At 34.9% G+C, this 23,224-nt stretch overlaps 1 protein-coding gene across 2 annotated transcripts in view; it reads left to right on the top strand.

The window, feature by feature from the left end:
* CDH18 (cadherin 18) overlaps positions 1-23,224 on the top strand; it is a 947,353-nt gene that overhangs the window by 907,101 nt on the left and 17,028 nt on the right. For both annotated transcript variants that reach the window (XM_041746928.1, XM_041746929.1), the window contains one exon: positions 10,502-10,619. In XM_041746928.1, coding sequence (XP_041602862.1) covers positions 10,502-10,619 — 118 coding nt within the window. The remainder of the gene's footprint in view (positions 1-10,501; positions 10,620-23,224) is intronic.

Genomic DNA, 23,224 nt, shown 5'->3' with positions numbered 1-23,224 from the left:
GTATAACAAATTACACAAACTTAGCAGATTAAAACAAGACATATTTGAGGAAATCTTGACCCCTGATTTCCTGTAGGTCAGATGTCTGCTCATGGCTTAGCTGGATCTTTGCAGGGGTCTCACAGACGGTAATCAAGGTTTCAGCCGGGACCATCTTATCTGAAGCTTGAGATCTCTTCTAAGCACACCTGGATATTGGCAGCATTAGGATACCTTCAGCTATAGACCTCAGAGCTTCAGGAGTTTCTTCAGCTCTCCCATGTTCCCTGGAGTTTTGACACGCTGTCCACAGTTTTTTGCTATATGTATAGGCTTCCCAATGTAGCCAGTTACTTCATCAAACACAGAGGGAGAGATCTGTTAAGTCTGCTCATGTCACCAGGTGAGTGATATATCAACACTTTTTGGCCATATTCTATTGGTCAGAAGCAAATCACAGGTCACATCCAGACTTAATGGAGAAGGCACTACATGGAGGCATGGATCCCATGAGGAGCATTTAAAGTCTGTCTGTCACAGGTGAATTTAGAGAGGGAGTAAAGGTCTAGGTCTGGCTGAGTCAGATGGTCGCTCTACTGTCTTTGTAAACCAGAATGACTGTATCATCCAAAACTACTTCATTTATGTATTTATTTTTAAAAAAATGTAGTTGGGGGGGGAGAGATAAAGCTCTATACCTGATGTGGAGCCCATCACAGGGTTCAATTTCACAACCCTGAGATCATGACCTGAGCCAAAATTGAGAGCCAGATTCTTAACGAGCTGAGCCACCCAGGTACCCCCACTCCACACTATTTTAAATCATTTTAAAGCTTCTCCTAAAATTATAGTACTGAGAAGCATTGCCTGTGTATTTTTGTAGAAGGGACAACCAATACAATGCTAAAGCAAACATTGCTTATGTTTTAATACCCTCTGAAAGGTATTTATGTATACGTAAATGGACAACCTTTTTTTTTTTTCATGATTTTTTTTCAAATTCATTGCCCATAAGAAAATTAGAAAGCATGATAAGGAAAAAGTGGATGGAAATTATATCTGAAAGTACTTAGTTTACGAATTATATTGTATTAATTATTTTATGTAATGGCATATAATTAATATATATTATGTAATATGTTAAGATAATCACTTCGGATGCTTAAGCATTTTTCTGTATCATCATTTCAAAAGCAGCAAGGAATTTTTCAGTATAGGTATATAATGATTTATTTACCAAAGCCTATTTCAGTCGTGTCAAAAATGGGTACACACATCCTAAAATTAGTTTCTTAACCTACATTATAAATGTATGAGAAATATAATTGATGAGAAAACTATAAAACTTTCAAGTGGAAAAATTTAGATTTTTAAAATATAGTTACTGAATATAGATTCGAATTCTCAGTAATAGCACAAAGCAAGAGAAAATAAGTTAATTGGAAATAGGTCAGAATAAAGCATCCACATTGAAGCATACAAAGATAAAAAAATAAAATCAGAATGAAACTCCTGAGAATTTTGCTGAATGGAAAACACACACACACACACACACACACACACACACACACACACACCTAAATGCCCAAAGTTTCATAATAGAAAATGTCAGAGGTTAAGGAGAGGGTGAGGGTGGCAGGGAAGTGTATGTGGCTATAAAGGGCAGACTGAAGGATTTTTATGATAACAGAAATGTTCTGTATTGTGAGTGTGTCCATGTCAACATCCTCGCTGTGATATTGTACTGTAGTTTTGGTAGATGTTCCCAGTGGGATAAACTGGGTACATAGCATCTCTGTATTTCTTATAACTGAATATGAATCCATACTTACCCAAAAAAAACCTTAAAAAATTAATGAAAAGTAAATCATTTTAAGAGATACAATACTTTAAAAGAATACTACAAAGTTAATTTTTCATCAAGAAAGATAAACCCCACATAAGTGTCTCAGTCAGTTGAGCATCAGCTCTAGGTTTTAGCTAGGGTCGTGATCACAGGGTGGGGGATTGAGTCCCGAGATGGGATCTGCACTAAGTATGGAGTCTGCTTGGGATGCTTTCCCTCTTCCTCTCCCTCCCCTCTGTTCCTTGCCCTCCACCCCCCCCCCCCAACTTGCCCATGTGGGAGTACACACACGTGTGTGTGCATGTGCACACTCGCACTCATTCTCTCAAATAAATAAATAAAATCTTTTTGAAAAAATATAAGACCCAAAAAACAATGGAATGATAATTCCCAACAGTTGCAAGATAATAACTGACAGCCATGAATTTTTTTCTACCAAACATATCCCACAAAAACAAAGAACAGAAAAACTCAGAGTTAGGTCAACAAAATGTGAAAAGCTCTTACCATAAGATACACTCTAAAGCTTTTATTGGGTAAAAAAATAAATAAATAAAGGAAAATAACTATGCTGGCAATGGAATTCATGAGGAGCCTCAAGCTAAATGCAATAAATAAATATATTCACAAAAACTAAATTATTGATGAATATATAGAAATCTAAGGAACATCTTCCAGAGTTTCAACTATCCATTATATACATGGCAACAAGAGGTCATAAGTGGGAAAGACAAATGAAGTTAAAATATTCTAAACTCCTGAAATTCTGGATCCTCAAAATTTGAGTAATTGATTAACTACTAATATATATTTTATATGTCCAGAAAGCATGCTGTATCCTCTAGATCAATTAGTAAAAAAAGGTAAAAGAACATGTAACTAACAAGATAGTAGAAACTGTAATGAAAAAGATTTAATCTTGGTGGCTCATTTGGTTAGGTGTCTGTCTTCATCTCAGGTCATGATCCCAAGGTCCTGGGGTCAAGCTCTGAACAGGTCTCCCTACTCAGGAGGGAGTCTACTTCTCCTTCTCCCTCTGTCCTTCCCCATCACTTGTGTGCTCGTTGCTGTGTAGCTCTCTCTCAAACAAATAATATAAAGAAATCTTTAAAAAATAAATTAAAATACTGAATCCTAAAGAAATATTTACATTTCTATTTCTTGACCTTAACTCTCTTCATGAAAATGTTTGTTACTTTAAAATAATTCATATACTTGCAAACTTGTTGCATGCCGTTTTGTTTCCAACAGGATTATGTTTTACAGTTCAAATATACAGGTAAAAAAGCTTTTCATATAGGAGTGACCTTCATGGATTCTAGAAGGACCATTTCACAACTAACATACAATCCTAATAAAATATGAAGCTTATAACCAATAGTAATTCCAAAATAATCCAGAAAATACTGTGAAGTTTGTAAAGCCCAAACTTGAAATGAAAAATGCTCATATTTGCTGCTGATATATAGATTGTCACAAAATAGGAAAAATAAAAATAAAGCTATAGTACACAGAATTCTAATAGCTAGGTAGAGGTCATCTGATTTTAAAAATCAAAAAAATAAGACAAAAATAAATACAGAATAAGTGAAAAGTAGAAAGTAAATAAAAATAATGTAAATTTAAAGTGTACGTTATCACCTATGTTGAAATAAAGTCACCTAAACAGTCATATTAAAATATGTGTTTTGTCAAAATAGAAAAAAAAGCATTTAAATTTTTTTATAAGAAGTGTTAATATAGGGGCATCCGAGAAGCTTTGTTGGTTAAGCCTCTGCCTTCTGCTCAGGTCATGATCTCAGAGCCCAGCGATTGAGCGCACCCCTGGCAGGCTCCCGGCTCAATGGGGAGTCTGTTTCTCCCTCTCCTTCTGTCCCTCCCCCCACTGGTGTGTAGGTACACTCTCTCTTTCTCTCTCAAATAAATAAGTAAAATCTTAAAAAGATTAAAAGTGTGAAATAAAAATAATGAAGGAAAAGAGTTTGAAAGAAAACATATATAAAAATATAACAAATAATTACTTGAATAATTGCTATATCTATACTTACCCAGCTACACACACACACACACACACACACACACACACACACACACACTTCATCAAAGGAACATTATTAGATATAAAGGGGCACATTCATTGTGATAAAGACAGTTTATACATCAGATAGAAATAAGAATTTTAAATTTATATATACGTGTCAATGTTGCCTCAAAATGAACAAAGCAAAAAAGTATAGAAATATTAAAAATGAGGGATCCCTGGGTGGCGCAGCGGTTTGGCGCCTGCCTTTGGCCCAGGGCGCGATCCTGGAGACCCGGGATCGAATCCCACATCGGGCTCCCGGTGCATGGAGCCCGCTTCTTCCTCTGCCTGTATCTCTGCCTCTCTCTCTCCCTCTGTGACTATCATAAATAAATAAAAAAAAAAAAAAAAAAAAAAAAAAAAAAAAAAAGAAATATTAAAAATGAGACTAGCCCATTATTGTATTGGGAGTTTTGGTATCCTTTTACCAGAAGCTGATAGAATAAGGGCAAAAAAATTTTGGTAAGGATATTGAAAATTGAATACCACAATTAGCAAAATTTATGATCTGACAAATTTAGAATAATACACTAAACAATATCAGATCATGCATTCTTCTGAAGTTTACCGAAAACATTGACCAAAAATTTACTATATGTAGGGTCACTAAGCAAGTTTTAATAATTTGCAAAGGATCAGCCTCATTATCTTCTGTATGTAAAAAATAAATAAAGCTAGATACGAATTCAAAAGTATTGTTAGAAAAAAAAATCCATTGGAAACAAGGGCACGTCTAAACAAGCTAAGAATCAAAAAATAAAAATAAAATAAAATAAGCTAATAATCAGTTAAATAATAAAAAATAAAACTATTTCAATAGAATGATAGTGGAAATATGCCACATTAAAAAGTACAAAATGGGGGAATCTGTTTTCTACACTTTTTATAACGAAACATAACTTTAATATCAAAATCAGACAAGAATATAATCCCTCATAGAATCTTTTTCTTTAGTCCGTAGGTTATTCAAAGAATTCAGAATTGGGTCATTTGAAATGTGATATAAAGATTTAAAAATGCAAACATAAACTCATGATTGCATCAGCTGTTTTTAGATGTTTTCTTCTTAGGTGGTATTTTCTTTCTTTCTTTCTTTCTTTCTTTCTTTCTTTCTTTCTTTCTTTCTTTCTTTCTTTCTCTCTTTCTTTCTTTTGCAAATAATTTCAAAATTTGTAGGGAAAATTCATACTTGCTACTCCATAGCCACCTTTGCAGATGAAAGCATTGAAAATCTGGACAAATAATAGTCAGTCCTTGCTCTTGGATCAGTTGATTTTTCTCCTATGAATGGGAACGTGTCCTACCAAATCTAAAACACTAGTATTAGTTTTCCAGGTTGAACTCTTTTCATTTAGCCCATGACTTGGACTTTTTCTATTGACCTCCCATATGCTCCACCTCTTGATCATGAGAAAGATCCTTCAGGTCATGCTCTCCTGTCAGTGCCAGTGTGGGAGCATGGGTCCCTCTCTTTTACCCTCCACACTGACCACCCAAGCTTCATAGCATTTCTAAGAAATGATTTATGTGATTTGATAAGTGCTTTCTTCGTGTCTAAAATAAAGAAATTTATCAGAATTTCAGGGCCCTTCCAAGCCTGAAGTTCTGAATATACGACTAGATGAGTCTCTAGTGCCTTTAAATGTGGGTTACTGTATTCTCGTCACAGGGAAAGCCATTCCATTTTTCAGAGAAGGCTAAATTTGTGACAAAATGTATCTTTATCTTCTGAGTCCCATTAACCATTTATATAGTATTTTTCTTTTCTTCAGAGAGCTGTTGCCGTTTTAGAAAGCAATCACTAGACTTAGCACCCCTAAGTTCTAATATCTATCAATTTATTTGTGTGATTATAGTTATTATCCTTTAAGAAAACAACATTCATAGTTAGCATCATTGTTGTCTTTACTACTGTATGATTTTAGATGTCACTTTAAGAGACTTGGGTTCTTTATATTGCCTAAGTATCTGCTTCTCTAAACATTTGTTTCACCAAAATGAATTAAAACTTTCTACTAAGGGACTGAAAAGTCATTTGAAAATATTGTTTATTGCACCCTTATTTAAACAAACCATTGTCAATCTGTGTGGTCAATTTGTATGATTAACCTATTACAAGGGAAATGGTCTGAATCTTTCTGTTGTTTAATTTTGCCATCTTTGGTTCATTTAATCTTATGTCTGTAGCATTTCTGGAGAAACTGTGTTTTGATGTGGAGTAGGAATAGGGAACTCTATTTAAATAATGATTTGTGAAATAGGTTTTCTGAAGCATATTTGTGTTGCCCAGCTGTACAATGGCTCCTCTTTCTATAACAATTGCTTTTAGAATTACAGACATTTTTATTATGGATGCTGTGCATCTAAATATAACAGCATGTGGCCATGGCAGAGAGACGTGTCTTTTGTGAAGCCGCATAAACGACATCTAACAACAGAGTTCATGTTGAATCAAGTATCAATACACCTGAACTGTAGCAATATATTTCTCTGAGTTAATATATTTCCCTGTTCTGGAAAAAAAAATATTTTAAGTACCTTGCATGAAAAAAATATTAAGAAGAAAATCATACATGCATGAAATTTGAAGTCAGTTCCCAAAGTAAAGTGAATTCATAATAAATGCAATGGGCCTACACATAGAAACTGAAACATAAATGATGAGGGTGCTTTCTATCTTATTTATATTGACTTTTCCCTCTGTGAGTATGTGTGTGTGTGTGTATGTTTTATTACAAAGTAAACTTAGGAAACATAACATATATTTTTTTAAAAAATGTATTACCTAACACCAGCCTCCTCCCATCATGTCCAATTATTAACAATATAGCTTTCTAGGAATAAAGTACTATCATCAGTAAAGATTTTACACCGAGATCTTACAAATATCAAGCTCACTGAACTAACAGAAGTTAGTATTATTATGAAATAAATTTATGATCTCATTTGAGATTATATTATAAAGTGATTTCATTGATTAATTTAAGGAAGATATAGTCTACTCCATAGAACATTCTTTTTAATATTTTAAAATAGTTTAAATATTTAGTTAGGACCAGCTCATTTATCTAACGGAAGACTACATTATTTGCATACATCTGTGATACGGACTAGTTTGATGCTTTCCCCCAATAAAGTACTCAAGACATAATAGACTATAGAAAACACATTCAAACAGGGTGATACATTGATTTGATAAAATAAATACAAAATTGATTCTAATTAGTTTCTGCTAAAATGAATCCTTATTATTGGACATTCCCAAAAACTATAGCTGGTAACTATTTATAAATACCAACTATTGATGCGAGTACCCTTCCCCTTTAGTAGAATAAATCTGTGACTGTATTTCTCTCAGATATTTCCAAATAATCACTTTATGCACAAGTTACAAAATATGCACATAATAGAAAACATCTAAGTTCAGTGAGAAAGAATGAGAGACAGAAAATAAATTGTTATGGACTGTACACCACTAACAAATTGCACAAACAGACGGCACAGGTAGCCCAGTGTAGATAAATCACACCTGACAAGAGGGTAGAAAATACTCCTCTGGAATACATGGCACTTATTTAGATATCTGCCGGGGGCCTCAATATTTTAACAAGCACAAACATGTTCACTTCTGGGGTGATTTTCCTAATAAAAATCTAAGGAACCAACACATGGAAATCTATCTCCTACTGAAAGAGAAAAGGTGATTAGTTACAGAAAAAATTAATGAACATTTCCCACCAAGAGAATATCTTTGAGTTCTAGATAAAAGCAGAGCAACAAGATGCCTGGGTGGCTCAGTTGGTTAAGCATCAGACTTTGGCCCAGGTCATGATCCCAGAGTCCTGGGGTCAAGTCTCATTCGGGCTCCCTGCTCATGGGGAGTCTCCTTCTCTCTCTCCCACTCCCCCAATTGTGCTCTGTGTGTGTGTGTGTGTGTGTGTGTATGTGTCAAATAAATAAATAAAACCTTAATTTAAAAAAAAAGCAGAGCAACAGTCAAGGCTTTTGGAAGCATTTTTCAGAAGTATTATGGAAGAATAAGTATAGATGCATGAACGACAATTCTGCAGGAATTTAAGACAAGTGGTTTACTCTTAAACAAAATGTGACAATCAGTTCATCACTTGTTATGTACACAAGATCAAGAAATCTTTGAGAAAGACAAATTTGCCATGATTGGGCAAGTCAGATTTGAAATTACTTGTATAAAAATGGAAAGTATGCTGTACTAAAGATAACAGTAAAACAGTAACTGTATAAAATATGAATTATATCAGTGTTTGACAACTAGAATAAGCTTGTTTATAAAAATTTAAAATAAGAAGAAAATAATTGTCCCAAAGAAGTAATAAGAGGAAATGTAAAATAATTTAGTTGGTTTAAATTAATTGTTCTGTGCCAATCTCTTCCAAAATCAAACTCTAGGATAATAAGTGAATTTTCAACTGTGTCAGTACATCACGAGGTATCGAGAACATAGGATTGTGTTTTGGAGAATGACAACGAGCAAGGATTAGGGGAGATAGGATGTTTATTTTCAAATAGAAAAACACATATTTATTTTATTTAACCCTGAAAACAATCTCGAAAAATTGATATTTTTATTTTGGTTTTATATTAAGTACCTGAGATACAGAGAATGTGGGTATGTTCCTCAGATTACACATACTCTGAACTCCACGAATCTAGAATGCACTGAAGAAAATTGTCAGATTGTTTCTGATTATCCATCGATTTATTCTATCAAGTCAAAAGCCAATAACAAGGGGTGGGGGGAGGATCTATTCAGAGACTTGCTGCAATTTAAACAAAAAAGAAAGCAAACAAGGAGATATGTAAACTTTTCAGCTCATTAACTAACAGTGTGAAGGGAGGTAAAGAGAAGAATGATAGAGACTTCTTGGGATGTGTGAGTGGAGGGGGAAGCTTTTACCTAACTTTCTTGCTGAGAAAGTCCATTTTGAGTAAAAGAGAGCCATATGCAGATAAAAATGGAATGGATCACGTCTGTAGCTCGAAGCACTTTCTTTGCTTCTACTTCATGGAGACACGTGCTTTTCTGGTCTTCCTGTCACTGATGACTCCTTCTTAGTACTTTTACACTCATCTTCCTCTCCCTGACCAACTAATGGGCTCAATGCATGCCCAGGAATTTAGGTTTTAATGCTTATACATATCGGTCTGTTATTTCACTTGAAAAAGATTGAAATGGGATGAAATTGAGTAAGCTGTTTTTAGAAATCATAACAATTTTTGTGGGTTTTTTTTTTAAGATTTTATTTATTTACTCATGAGAGACACAGAGAGGGAGAGAGGCAGAGACACAGGCAGAGGGAGGTACAGGCTCCCTGCAGGGAGCCTGATGTTGGACTTGATCCCGGGTCTCCAGGATCATGCCCTGGGCCTAAGGCAGGTGCTAAACCACTCTGCCACCCAGGGATCCTCCAGAAATCATAACAAGTTTTGGAATGAACACACTATTTCACATGCAGGAAACACTTTTTTTTTTAAGATTTTATTTATTGAGAGAAAGACTGTGTGTGAGAGCATAAGTAGGGGAGGGGAGAGGAAAGAGGATGAGGAGGGGGGCAGAAGGAGAGGGAGAAGCAGACTCCCCACTGAGCAGGGAGCCAGAGAGGGCAGGGGATCATGACCTGAGCCAAAGGCAGACACCTAACCAACTGAACCACCCAGACGCCCTAGGAAACACTCTTTTTATGGCTCCTTTTCCCTCTTTTTCTTTTAATTTCTTTAAGACAGGGCTAGAAAAAGGACACCTAAGCATTAGGATATTACTTTTTAAAAGAGGAAATATTGTCTTGCATATTAGTTTGGACATTTCCTTTCAAAGAGTGTAAAATGGCCACAGCTATTGGAATTTGTGTTCTGTTCTTAAGCCACCTGGAATCCTTCATTTCTATGTTCTAACTGTCTCTGCTCCATAATGTGCATAGCCTGATTTTTAGAACTGTTGTCTCCCAACCACTGCATATGAGAAGAATTCCATAAAACTCTGAGTGGTCTGGATTTGCTTCTACCACAATTTAACAGTTTGGGGGCACATCACAATCCTTTGGGGTCTCACATTCCTTATCCCAACTATGTCAAAATAGAGGGGCTGGATCATGCCCTCTAAAGGTCCCCTGAAACAGTAAAAATAACATGACCCCTGTTTTTGCTTCTACTTTACTGAGAACAACCTACACTGCGAGGCTGTTCTACGTGAAACTTAGATGTGTCTATTTGTGCAAACAACACTTCGCGTTTCCTCAAACAGGTGTTCATACAAAATCTTGCCACTAATTGGCCCCATTGTACTGTGGGTGATGAAAAAAGAAATTAAATGTTGGTGCTATGCTAGAAAATAAACTGTGAATGATTATAAATTGTTCATACTGTGTTTGCTAAAATTTCATGCAAGAACCAGCCAGGTAGCTGATGCATGTATCATCTGTTTGAAAATACTCAAGATGGATAATGGGGTCTCTTAAAAATCCTTCTGTGATGACAATTAAAAATCTCATAGTATAATTAAAAATAAAAGAAAAAGTCAAATTAAATTCCCTATTTAGTCTTTGCTTTTTTCTCTTCAGGTCATTCATACCATCAGTGCCATTGATAGAGATGATTTTGCAAATGGACCAAGGTTTAACTTCTTTCTTGATGAACGCCTATCTGTAAACCCAAACTTCACTCTGAAGGACAATGAAGGTGAACATGAATTACATATACTTTTAAACCTATGCGATACCTGTTTTGACTGAATGTGGAATAGGCTCGAGCAGTTTTTGCTTTATTCGTACATACCCATGAACAGCTTGCAAATCAGCATTCAAAGTCAGTTTGATGTTAATGTGTTATGATCTCTGAATAAATAGCTTGTATTTAAAATTGAGCCATATGTACAAATAACTTTCATTGAGTTTACTCAGAAGCATCCCTTTAAACAAGAAATGTACATGTAATATGCTCTCGGGCAAATTTTAAGAGAAATCTTAGCTGACAAACATGTTTATGAGAGCTGCTTGCAATTGCTAGGAGGTAGAAAAATTTTAAATTAGGAAAAATGAAAAATATGTCCTAGGGACAGTTAGGAAAGGAAATGTAATGTTTGAGCTCATCTTGCATTAGCAAGGCTATCAAGATGTGGTGTACAAATTGTATTTCCTCTTGTTATTATGAATATTTTTCAAAATATGGGTAGAAAATATGCATAATTGCAGAATATTGTGGAAATTTTGAATTATATTTCTTTAAGCTTCTGTATTGTGTAGCGGAAAAAGAATACCGTAATTCAGTAACTAGAGGAGATTCTCATGTTTCAGATTCCCCATTTGGTAGATTTCTCAAGGTTGTGTAAAACTCCACCTTCTATATGTAAAGGATATGTTAAATCAGTCAATATGTGCAATGTTCTGATGTGTATCAACTTTCTTCTTCCCCCAAACTTTCTTTGATCATGTGTATCTGAAAATGTTATTATTTAAGATATAACACTTGCCTCAGAATCCCATGAGAGAAACAATGGTGCATACGTTTAGGAATAAACATTTAATTCCCTCTCTGTACCCTTTAGGGAGAAGCATTTTCATATTTATATATATATATGTATATATATATTTATAAATATATATATAATCACCAAATGTCAACTCACTAAATCATTATGTCCATTATTCCTAAGCTTCTTTAAATTATCATAACAAGGATAGCAAATTGTACATGTGGCCATAGCAAGATTTATATGAAAATACAAAGATTGTTTGTCTCTCTCTATTGAACTACCCTATGGTCAGCTCTCCCTATGGAAATACATATTTGCGCATGTTTGTGTATGATGTATGATGAATTGTACTGATTCATTATATACATTTATGTACATATGAACATCCCATTCTACAATCCCAAATATGTCTAATGTAATTAGCTATGTGAAATATGTAAAAAAAACCTCTAGTCATATTTCCCATATTTCAAATCAGTGCATAATTTGTGGAACAACTTTCTGCCTTAGATTAAAATCATATCTAGATCCCTATACTTATATTTTATTTGTTCCTTTTGCCATTCTCATAAGGATTTAATTTTACATTGTTACATTTTTAACGTAATTTTAATTTGATGATGTTATCATGAAAATTTGACTTGGATTTAAAGTGTGTCACATTCAAGTTATTTAGCCTATGTAAGTATAACTCCAAAAGTATTTTTTAAAAAACAAGAGAACTTTACTGTTGTTGAGACCCACTCAGTTACTAAAGTCCTTTGTACAAAATTTTTATATCTGACATTTATGAATTTAATTAATCAATATATTCAAAAGGGCTCTTAATTCAATGATTTGACATCACCAGTGGTGGGGGCTCATTTTAAGGAATTCTTCTCAAATGTGTGCACAATTTTAAAAGGGTTGATGATGATGATGTAAATTTTCTAACATTTCTTTTACCATATATATGGATGCTTAAACCAGCTATACCATGTCAAGTATGTGAGGCCTGTGGACAGTTGTGTAGAGATAAAGATGTTTTAATCTATTTGTAAGAATATTTTTAAAAATGTTGAGAATTGATAAAATTATAAATAGCATAAGAAAATTCCTTTTGGATAGGTAATAGCAATTTCCAGAAAAAAATCAAATGCATAGTTGAAAGCCTATGCTTATTCAAAGTGGACTTTATTATGCTATAGATAAGCCAAGCCACCTAAACTTCCCAAGCTTCATGTTTTTTTCCAAGCTTCATTTTTTACATTCATAAATTTTGGTTTAAAATACTCACTTTTGGAGCAGCTCAGTGGGTGGCTGGGTGGCTCAGTCGGTTAAGTGTCCAACTCTTGGTGTCAGATCAAGTCATGCTTTTGGAGTTATGAGATTGATCCCTCCATGGGTCTTGATGCTAGGCAAGTAGTCTTCTTGAGATTCTCTTTCTTCCTCTCCCTCTCCCCCTTACCCACTCTAAAAAGTAAATTAATTAAATAAAATACTTACTTTGGAACATTGTGAGAATTAATGATACCATCTATAACGATGGCCTTTTCTCTAAAAGGAAGACAGCAATGGATAATAATATGTAAAAAAATAGTATGTAAAGATGAAATTAAAAATTAAAAATGGAATAGTCATACTGAAAACCTCACACATATAAATTCATGAATGCATAAATAAATTCTCTGGACAACATTTCATAAAACATGAATAAATATTAACAATCTAGGCCTGCTGAAATCCTGGTCATTTGGGGTTTATATGCTCCCAGAACATAAACAATAAACCTAAAAGAAACAATTAAAAACAATTACAATTATTTTGTGTGTGTGTGTGTGTGTGTGTGTGTGTGTGTGTGTGCTTACTGCTTACATGAAAGTGCACCTTCAGGGAACAATAGAAGGAGGATAGAGCCCCTAAGCCAGGGTGAGTGATGAGGAAGCCACTGATTTAGTGGCATCTCCAAAACTGCTAAATGGTAAAGAATGAATAGAGAGAAAACGGGATTTCCAAATAAGAGAGAAAATGTATATATTATTGTTTACCCGAAGGCTACAAATCAGATTAAAAGATAGACAATAATCTAAAGAATGTGTCAGAAAATGAATTCACTTTGAATAATATAAAACACAAATGATCAGAAGAATAGTATAACTATATTTAGGACTCAAAATTTAAAAAAATAGCAATAATATTTTTACAAAAGAGATCAAGAAGTGATTAAGTGAAATTAGACAATGGAGGAAAGCAAATTTGTATGAAAATAATGTAAAATCCCTTATCAAATCCCCTAAAATAAAAATCCTTAGTTTTTGCATATACAGAAAGTATATAGAGATATATAGAAATATGTACTAAGTTTTATATGTACTCAGTTTTATATATATACCATATATAAAATTATATTCAAAAATTTAAATTTAAATTTAATTATATATGTATGTATATATAATGCATATCTGCACATTATATGCATAAAAAACTAAAGCCATTAAACACATAGAAAAATATAGACCTATATTTCTATATATAGAACTATATATATAGTTCTATATATAGAACTATGTAGATATTTAGTTATATATAGAACTATATATATATAAATTTATATTTATAAGTTTAAAATGTAATTACATACACATATATGTGCATATTTATAATATAAATGTATATGTGTGTATAAATATACACACATAAACACAGATTATAGAGAGAACAATTTAAATTAATAGACAGCCTTACCTCTAGCCTGGACACAAAGAAATTTTAACAAGTCAAATGTAAAATTCAGTAGTTGAAGCAGATAAGCTCAAATAGATAAAAATGAGGAAACTTTGTAAAGCACCTGATAGATTGGAGCATAATGTTCCTAGAAGAATTAAGAAGAAATTATGGCCAAGAGCAGTATATATAGATAAAATTGCATGACAGCTCTATATTTGAAAATATATGGACCCTTATGATGAACATAAACACCAAAGCCAAGCACAAAATTAAATCTATCCTTGGATATGATAGTTTAAAACTTTTAAGCACCAAAGATAAAGAGAAAAAAAAAAAAACCTTACGCTATCAAAAAGGAAACGCTAAAAAAAAAAAAAAAAAGGAAACGCTAAATAATAATAACTAGATTTTTTTGAAGATTTTATTTACTTATTCACAAGAGGCACAGAGAAAGGCAGAGACATAGGCAGAGAGAGAAGCAGGCTCCCTGCAGGGAGCCTGATGTGGGACTCGATCCCAGGACCCCAGGATCACAACCTGAGCAGAAGGCAGACATTCAACCACTTGAGCCACTCAGGTGCCCTGATAATTAGATTTTTTAATGGTTTGTTTTTAAGTATTTAATTTATTTATTTTAGAAAGAAGGAGAGTGGAGGAGAGAGGCAGAGGAAGAGGGAGAGAGAAAATCTTAAGTAGACTCCATGCTGAGCGTCTAGCCTGACAGGAGGCTCTACATGTGGAGGTCATGACCTGAGCAGATACCAAGAGTCAGTCGCCTAACTGAAAGTGCCAGCCAGGCACCCCAATAATTAAATTTAAACTAAATTACTGTCTTAAAAAAACAGGTGGTAGAAGTTGATAAAAACCATCTTGTCAAAATGCTGATGGAAAATAATTTGCTATTACCAACCTTCTCTGGAACTAGTTAAGAAGGGTAGGCTCTCAGGACTCGAGGAGGACCCATTATTAAAGACTTTCCAATGTGTACAAATAAGTTTCTTACTTTTATTTACTTACATTTTGGTAAATATTGTATTAGTGTTTGCCTTTAGGATCTCTGCAGAATGTAATAGATAAGAAAGAATCTTGTAATTCATGTTTCATTCCATAGGTTAAAATTTGAAGTATAAATACTAAATTAGCAGAATAAAAATCTGTAATTTCCAAAGCAAGGAACAATTTTCAGAAAGTTAAATAATAAAACTTATGTTATCAATAGAACAGAAAGCCAGGAAGGAGAATGAAAAATGCAAAGTAAAAGCATGGAAAATGAAAGAAGTAGAAATTAGTTCAAACACCTCATAGCCATAATCAGATTAAATATCATTTTTAATCAAAGCTATATGATATTTAAATATATATAAATATATATATGCTGCTCAGAAGAGATATACCAAAATTAAAATAAGATAGAAAGTTTAATATAAAAAGTTAGAAATATTTAGCCTGTTGCTTCAAAAGAAACAATTATTTCTGGAAAAAGAAAACAAATCCAAAACTTGGTGTCTTAAAATAAAAGACATTTATTTAGGTCACATTTCTAAGGATGAGCAATTTCTGAAAGGTTCATATAAGCAATTCTTCTGGTCCCAGGATACCTTCAGCCACTACAACTAATCAACATTGTACAGAATGTTCTTGATTCAAAAAGAAAAAAAAAATGAGAATAATAATTAGAAACAAAACATTCGATTATCCTTCTTAATAGATGATGATATTGACTAAATGGAAATTTAGGAGACTCTACATAAACACCAAAGTAATACTTTGCCAATTTTTGGAATACAAATAAATGCCTGAAGATGGACAGATTTCCTATATTTAAAATAAACATGAATAAATAGTAAATCAGGTACAATATCAAATGGGAAAATAAATAAATCAACCCAAAACACTTCTAAAATCATTAGGGGAAAAAAATAACAATATATAATGTTCAGGTTTACCCAATCTAAAGAACAAAGTTACTGAAAATATAAAACCATGCAAGAAAAATAATATATTTACCAACTTAGTGAATCAGAGACTCAGATTTTCATATTAATCTATAAATTATATATAATTTTAATGACAAACTGAATTTAGTAATTGGTTAATAAAAATACAAATGGCAAAGGATTAAGAAAAGCAAGAATGTATTGAGAAAGAAGATGAACGAGATACATCGTCAGCAGAAAGAGAAGAAAAGCGGGCATATCCTAGGAGATGTTAAGACATTATAATGAAGAAAGTAATGAGTGAAACCCAGATACAGTTGGTTTTCCTTTTCTTTTCTTTCTTTCTTTGTAATGCATGTGCCTGTCTTACTCTTTGATTGCTAAGGCTCCCATTTCAAAGAGGCCTCCACTTTGGGGAAGGTTAGCTGGAATAAGCACAATGCCAGCCACAGGACCAGATAAAGGTCCGGGCTGCCTTCCCCCGTCCCCTGAGACTCTTTGTTTTCGAGATCTTAATTGATCCTGATAACTGATCATTTGTCCTTCTCTCTCTCCCTCTTTCTCAAGCTCTTCTCTCTCTCTCTCTACCTCTTCTTGTTTTTTAAATTCCCACTCTTATGTTTTAAATTCATCAATAGAATGAGCCCCCAAATCCTTGGCACCCACCATCGACCCCAAAGCCCCCATCATTCTTTTTCTCTCTACCCTCCACCTCTCTCTGTGGCCCCACATGTGCTGTGTAATTTCCAAACATGTGAGTAATCAACCTTCTTTCCAGAATTTCTTGAGGGTTATTGTTGGAGAATGTCTTGCGATCGTACTAAGGATAGCAAGGGTTCATCCAACCACAACATTGCTTATTGATAGGCTGAGTTCGGCACGAAACAATGAAGTACCCCTTCAATACAGTAGTACTGCAGAAATGGAGAGAGAGAAGGGAAGAACCAATTAAGGGGGCTTAAATAAAATTGTTAGATATCTAAATCTATATATACACATAGAAACTTTACAGAAGACAAAGGCAGAATTTTTAACCGTTGTGGAGAGCGCAATCCAAAAAGTACATAGAAAGGGACCAACATATTTTATATAATTGGGGTAGAAGAGGGTTTCTATAAAAGAGTATGGATTAGTATCATGAATATATTCAAACATCCCACAAAATGAAATAAGCATCCCAGATAGGAAGCAAAATAATTAAGGATACAAGTAGATCATTAACAGAAGAGTAAATAAACCTATGAACATATGACCATGTGTTCAAGCTATTAATGGTCTTACACAAAAACGTAAGACAATCATAACATAAATGTCACCTACATGCATCCCATTAGTCAAAAATAAAAACAAAATCTGGGAATGTCAATGGTTCAACACCCGAGTAGCTGCTGAAGATGTGTCATAAGAGCCTTCACATGTCGATGCTTAGATTGTACTTTACCTCCGTGGTAAGCGGTGAGTCTTGACCCAATTTCGTGGGTTCTGGCACAAGGCTCCATACTCCCGGGTCAGGGGTAGATGCTCCATTTCCCATGGCACAGGGAGCAATAGGACCTTCATGTTTTCTCTGATTCCCTTAACCCCAAAGTCTCAAGAGAGGGACCTGGAGCGCTCCAGGTGTATGGTCTGCATGCAGTGGATTTGCTTCACAGCAGAGAAATCTTAAACTGGGGAGTCCCAAAATTCTATAAAGGGCAGCAAGGAAGTTAGGTCGGACTTTGCCCCAGAGGTTGTCCTTATATTTAGCAAGTAAGATTGTCTTCCTCTGTCTATGTCCTGGTGGGATTCGATTTGCCACTGGATCTGCTTACTAAATAATTAAATTTAAGACATTGTTCCATGTGTTCTCAGTTCTTCACCATCTTCATTAGATCTTTTTTTGCCAAATGTTTTCTCCTTCATTAATTTGGCATTTTCTAATTTACCTGAACATTGGAGAACAAATGTATTTTTTGGATGTTTCATCCCATTTATGTAAATGACTCTTTATTTGGAGCCTATTTTTCAGCATCCCCTGTAACATTGTGAGTATATTGGTAGAAAACACCAGCATGAAGCTCAAAGCATTTTCTGCTCAAAGAAACAGGAATCGTATCAAAGCAAATACATCCATGCAAGGAGTGTAGCTCAAATGCTGAGTGATTTGGCTGATAGCACTTTTTTTTCCTTTTACACAGAGATAAATCTCTAGTGAAACTATCTGTCCTTTCTTTCTCTCTCTATTTTTTAAACATATTAATCTTAACAATTTTACAATCACTGTCAACTAACTCTAGTGTCTCAATAAGATGACAGGTTTTTGTTTTTCATCGGGGACATCGGAGAGACAGCACTGGGACACATGGTCTTGTTGCATGATTTGTCTAGTAAGTTTTTTGCTAGATGTCACATTTGGCATATAGACCTTGGAGAGTCTCTCACATGACAATGTGTTTCTTCAGGGAGTATTCACCATTTTCTGACACGCATTGAGGGGGGTGCGTGATTATTTTAATCCAATGAGAGTTGAACTAAATCAAAGTCGATTTGTAATTTTGTTCAGATTCTATCTCTGTCCCGTTGCTGGAACATAGTCCTCCAGGACTTTCAACTGGGAGCTTGCTTGCATCCTGGGCCCACCACCTTGGTCTCTAACTTTAACTACTATCAATTCAATACAAAGAGAAAGAAAAAAAAAAAAAAAAGCTTTTCTTTATCTTCCAGGGCTTTTCCACTTAAGAGTTTTAGATTTCTTCTCCACTTTCGATTTAAATTCCAATTTAAACTTTCAATTTAGCAAGTGTCTTTAGGGAAAATCAGCCATGTGTTCAAGCCTCCTCAATTTCCAATTTGACTGCAGGCCCAAGAGACTTCTAAAAGTTCTAGTTTCTCTGTCCCAGGTTGGAATTCCATCCTCTTATTAGTTTCTAGTACAAGCAAATGAATTGCAATCAGCAGCCCCCTGTTCATATACGTCCTCTCTGGAATCTTGTCCGTCTGGTCATCTTGCTCCAGGAGTTCTTGAACACCATTAAACAGATATTTTCTTGGAACGTACAGGCTTTTCTCTGTATTATCCCTAAGAGTATTTGGTCAGTCAAAAACCATTTTACCTTAGACCTCCATTCTATAAGACAAGAACTGTTTGGCACCAGTTTTGTTAAATAGGTGGGATATAAACTGGGCTCAGAAGAAAGGATGCTGTTCAGAAATAACCTAATTATCATAGAGATGCTGGTTCCTTGGATATTCACCAAAATGCTGAGGATATTAGTTCCTTAGAATTTAATTAAAATTGGCTCAGAACACCATCCTATATACTGAGCAAAACCAAGATCCTTTGCAAAACTTCTGAAAGTTGGATTGGGTGCAACATTGTCACTCCCTGCCAGGTAGCACCTCAACTGATGTTTCGTATTTCTCAGGCTTTGATTTGCCCTCTTCCTCTCCCTTGCCAGCTATAGGCCTTCTTCCAAAATACTATGTGCTCAAAGCCCACACTTATTTCAAAAGTATGGATGAACAGGGTATGATGCAAAAACAGCCCAGTTTAGCAGATAACTGGAAGGAATAACAGATGAAAGACATTGTAGCCTAAAAATAGATTTCAGAGTCATTCTTCTAAATATTTTCTGGGCTAACTATGTGCAGCTAAAAAAATTCGGCCTGAGGAGAGATCCTGAAAGTCACCCCTAGAGCAGAGTGGTGTTGAGGTTCATAAGAAGATATTTAAACACTGGCTCACATCTACTCACTACTCCCTCAGGATGTTGGAGAAATCGCTGGGGATGAGAGCTCAAAGAACTTCCCTAAGTGGAAGAGCAGAGGGTATTGCCAGGGCAGGTTGAAAGACAGAGCTGTTAGTGTGCATTGGAAAGCACTTACTATTAGAAAGCGAAAACCATTCTTAAATAACTAAAAAAAGACTTTTTGAGTGGACACATGAAAATACTGCCGCTTTAAAATTTCTGGTAAGATAAGAAAACTCAAAAGGACACCTCTGAAAACTGAATTAATATGAAAGATGGAAGAAGAAGCAATACTGCCCAAGAGAACAGTGCTTGCCCCACACTCAAGGGCATAGAGAGGTGGGATCCGAGTCCTCGGGCACCTCCTGCTGTTTTGAGTCCCGTGGCACTTTGCTTCCCCTCTCCTGGTTTCTATCACCTACCGAGTCTCAATGCCTTCCCTCTTTACACCAAATTCTTGGGAACCCTGATTCCATCCATCCTCTGAACCATGACTAGAAAAAGTTAATGCCCTTAAGAGCAAATTGGTCAGCACCTCAGCCACCCCACACCCAGTACCCAACAGTCATCAGCGAGACTGGATCTTTTTTTTTTTCTTAATGACAGATGATTGTAGGATAACCAGCACCTCTCGAATCACAGCACTTGTCACACCGTGGGCTCTTTGTGCTTTGAAACTCTACAATCCAAGAACACAAGGACTTTTATCTGATTTACTGACCTGCTCTATTCCCAATCCCACTGTGATGTCTGACACAGAGGACCATATTAAGTAAATATCTGTTAAGAAAAATAAGAGGGGGCAGTGGCGCAGAAGAGTGTTTTAGAGGTAGATCTGGAGATAGGTTGCCTCTATTTAAAACGTGGTTTCTCTGCTGATTGTGTGTGAGACGACCACCAAGTCCTTATTCTCAGTGTATCTCGGTTTCCTCTTTCGTAAAGTGGAGACATGGAGACAGTTATTACTGTTTCATGCTCATGAAGAGAGATCAAATTTTAAAGAATTTGAAATCACATATGAAGGACTACAAGACATAAAGGGCACATAAAAGGTAACTAAAAAATAAATATAGATGGAAAAAATAATAAGAAATATCCAAATCACTCTGAGTAAAGAAATATTTAAGATTTAAAGTTTATATACATATATTTTATTATGTATTTATTATAATTTTATAATGTATTATATGTAAGTTATATATAATAAAATCCCCAAGAAATTCTTGAACTTGATGGAAAGGAAATAATTTTACCAACTAAAATCCCCAAGAAATCCCCAAGAAATTCTCGAACTTGGTGGATAAGGAAATAATTTTACCAATTTCCAGACAATGAATTTAAAATATAAAGAGAATACATAGTCCCAAAGTACTCATTTGCAAAATTGCAAGCTGATAGTCAGTGGGTCTTCTTTAGTGACATTTGAAGAAAAGACCTACAATAAAATATCCCTCTTCCTATGAGGATATCACTCATGTGACAATTAGGGAAGAGTACTTTAAGATGCTGAATGCATCAGAAAATATAAAAACTATCAATTATAGTAAAATTCCATGGATACAATATTTGGAGCTACAGCAGCCAAATGAAAATAAGATAAGAATCAATATCTGAAAAGGTAAAGACTATAAAATGAACAGTAATAATTAAGCATCAAGTAGATATAATGATTCAGGTGTAGAGTTTGATCACATGTATGAGCAACAATGATAATATAGCAAGCTTGCTTCATAAATGTTTATGAAATGGATTTCGGATATTTTCAATAAGAATGTACTCATTTATTGTATTTAATTTAAAAAATGATAAAAAGCACCTGAAATATGCAGAAACACACACAAATGCACACACACGGAGCTTTATTTCATTGCTTGGCATTTACACTGGCTGTCCAGGGTTCTACAGGAGACTCACACCATGTTACTACTCACGACCATTCTAACCGTCTCATCCTAGAAAGGCTTTTTTTTTTTTTCTCTAAAAGAAATTCTGCAGTCAGCTCTTGTTGATACTGTGTTCCTCCTCCCACCTAACCTGGGAGGTGGCACACATTGTCCGGGGGGTGTCAGGCAGTGAGAGATCTAAGCTGTCCAGAATGTTAGCAGTTAAAACACAAAGCTCCTGCTCTCAGGGGACTTGCCATCTAGTTGGGGAAACAAAGGTATTAGGAAATGTAACCTGCACCTGAAGGCAGCGACACCTGAGTTAACTTTAAAGACATCACTAAAAGTCATGTTGTTAAAAGAAGTGGGACATGATTTGACTTTGAAGGATGGAATCCGTCCCGCTGGGTAGAGTGGATCTGAGAATGTGTTCCAATCCGATGGGGGACTGAGACAGCATAGATGACGACGTCCGAAGAGTCTAACCAGGGAAAAAGGGCAAAGCAGAGACACAGGCACGTTGTATTCACTACTGAGAACATACTAAGTATTAAACACTGTGCTATATTCTGTTTAAATATATATATATATATTCTGACATTAATCATTTAGTTGTTCTAGTACCAAATTGTGGTGGATAGAAAATTTTGGACTCAACCAAAATCCTCAATATTCATCTTGAAAATCATGGCCCTTACCTATTAAATACTTTGATTTGGAAAATAACCAAGTGAAGGATGTCTATTTTTTTTCTTTTTACAACATAGACGGTGAAATATATATTGTTTGTTGACCTTACTTATCATTAGCATATCGATAAGATTTATTTAAAATTAAAACGAGTTCAGAAGATAATTGTAAGTCACAACATTTAAAAATTATATCACTCTCAAGCAAGGGGAAAAGGGATGAACTACTTCCTGACGAAAATGAATTTTTTTCCTCTGACCACCTAATCTTTTACAAAAATTTATGTATTTATTTTAGAGAGAGAGCGTGGTGGGGAGGAGGAGTAGAAGGGGAGAAAGAGAGAGAGACTCTCGAGTAGACTCCCCGCCAAGGGCAGAGCCTGACACGGGTCTCGATCTCAGGACTGGGATCATGATCTGACCCAAAATCAAGAGTGGGACACTTCACCAACTGAGCCACCGGGTTGCCCCCAGCCAACCTAATCTTTAAACTGTAGTAGATAAACTTAATTTTAGCCTCACAAACTCCATCATTTAATTCTAACTTCTTAACCGATATAGATATTTTGGTTACCTGTATCAATAGCAAATGAGCTGTAGCCATAATGTCACAAAGTCCTTGAGTACAAGCGTACACCAGGGTTCTGTGCACACAATAACTTTTTTCATTCATTTTGTAATATAAAAGTGTAATCTAATCCCCCAATATAAAATTATCATTAGCCTTCCAGGTAAATCTGTTCTGCTTCATGGTCTTTATGCTGCCTCTTGAGGGACTAGGTTTTATCTGATGCACAGAGATTTGCCAGCCTAATTCCTAGGCTTAATTCTAATTGTCAAGTGCATTTGTAAATCTTGCAGATTTTACT

This window comes from Vulpes lagopus, chromosome 3 (assembly GCF_018345385.1).
Source record: "Vulpes lagopus strain Blue_001 chromosome 3, ASM1834538v1, whole genome shotgun sequence".
In the NCBI taxonomy this organism is placed as follows: domain Eukaryota; kingdom Metazoa; phylum Chordata; class Mammalia; order Carnivora; family Canidae; genus Vulpes; species Vulpes lagopus.
This window is presented reverse-complemented; position numbering and strand designations above follow the sequence as displayed.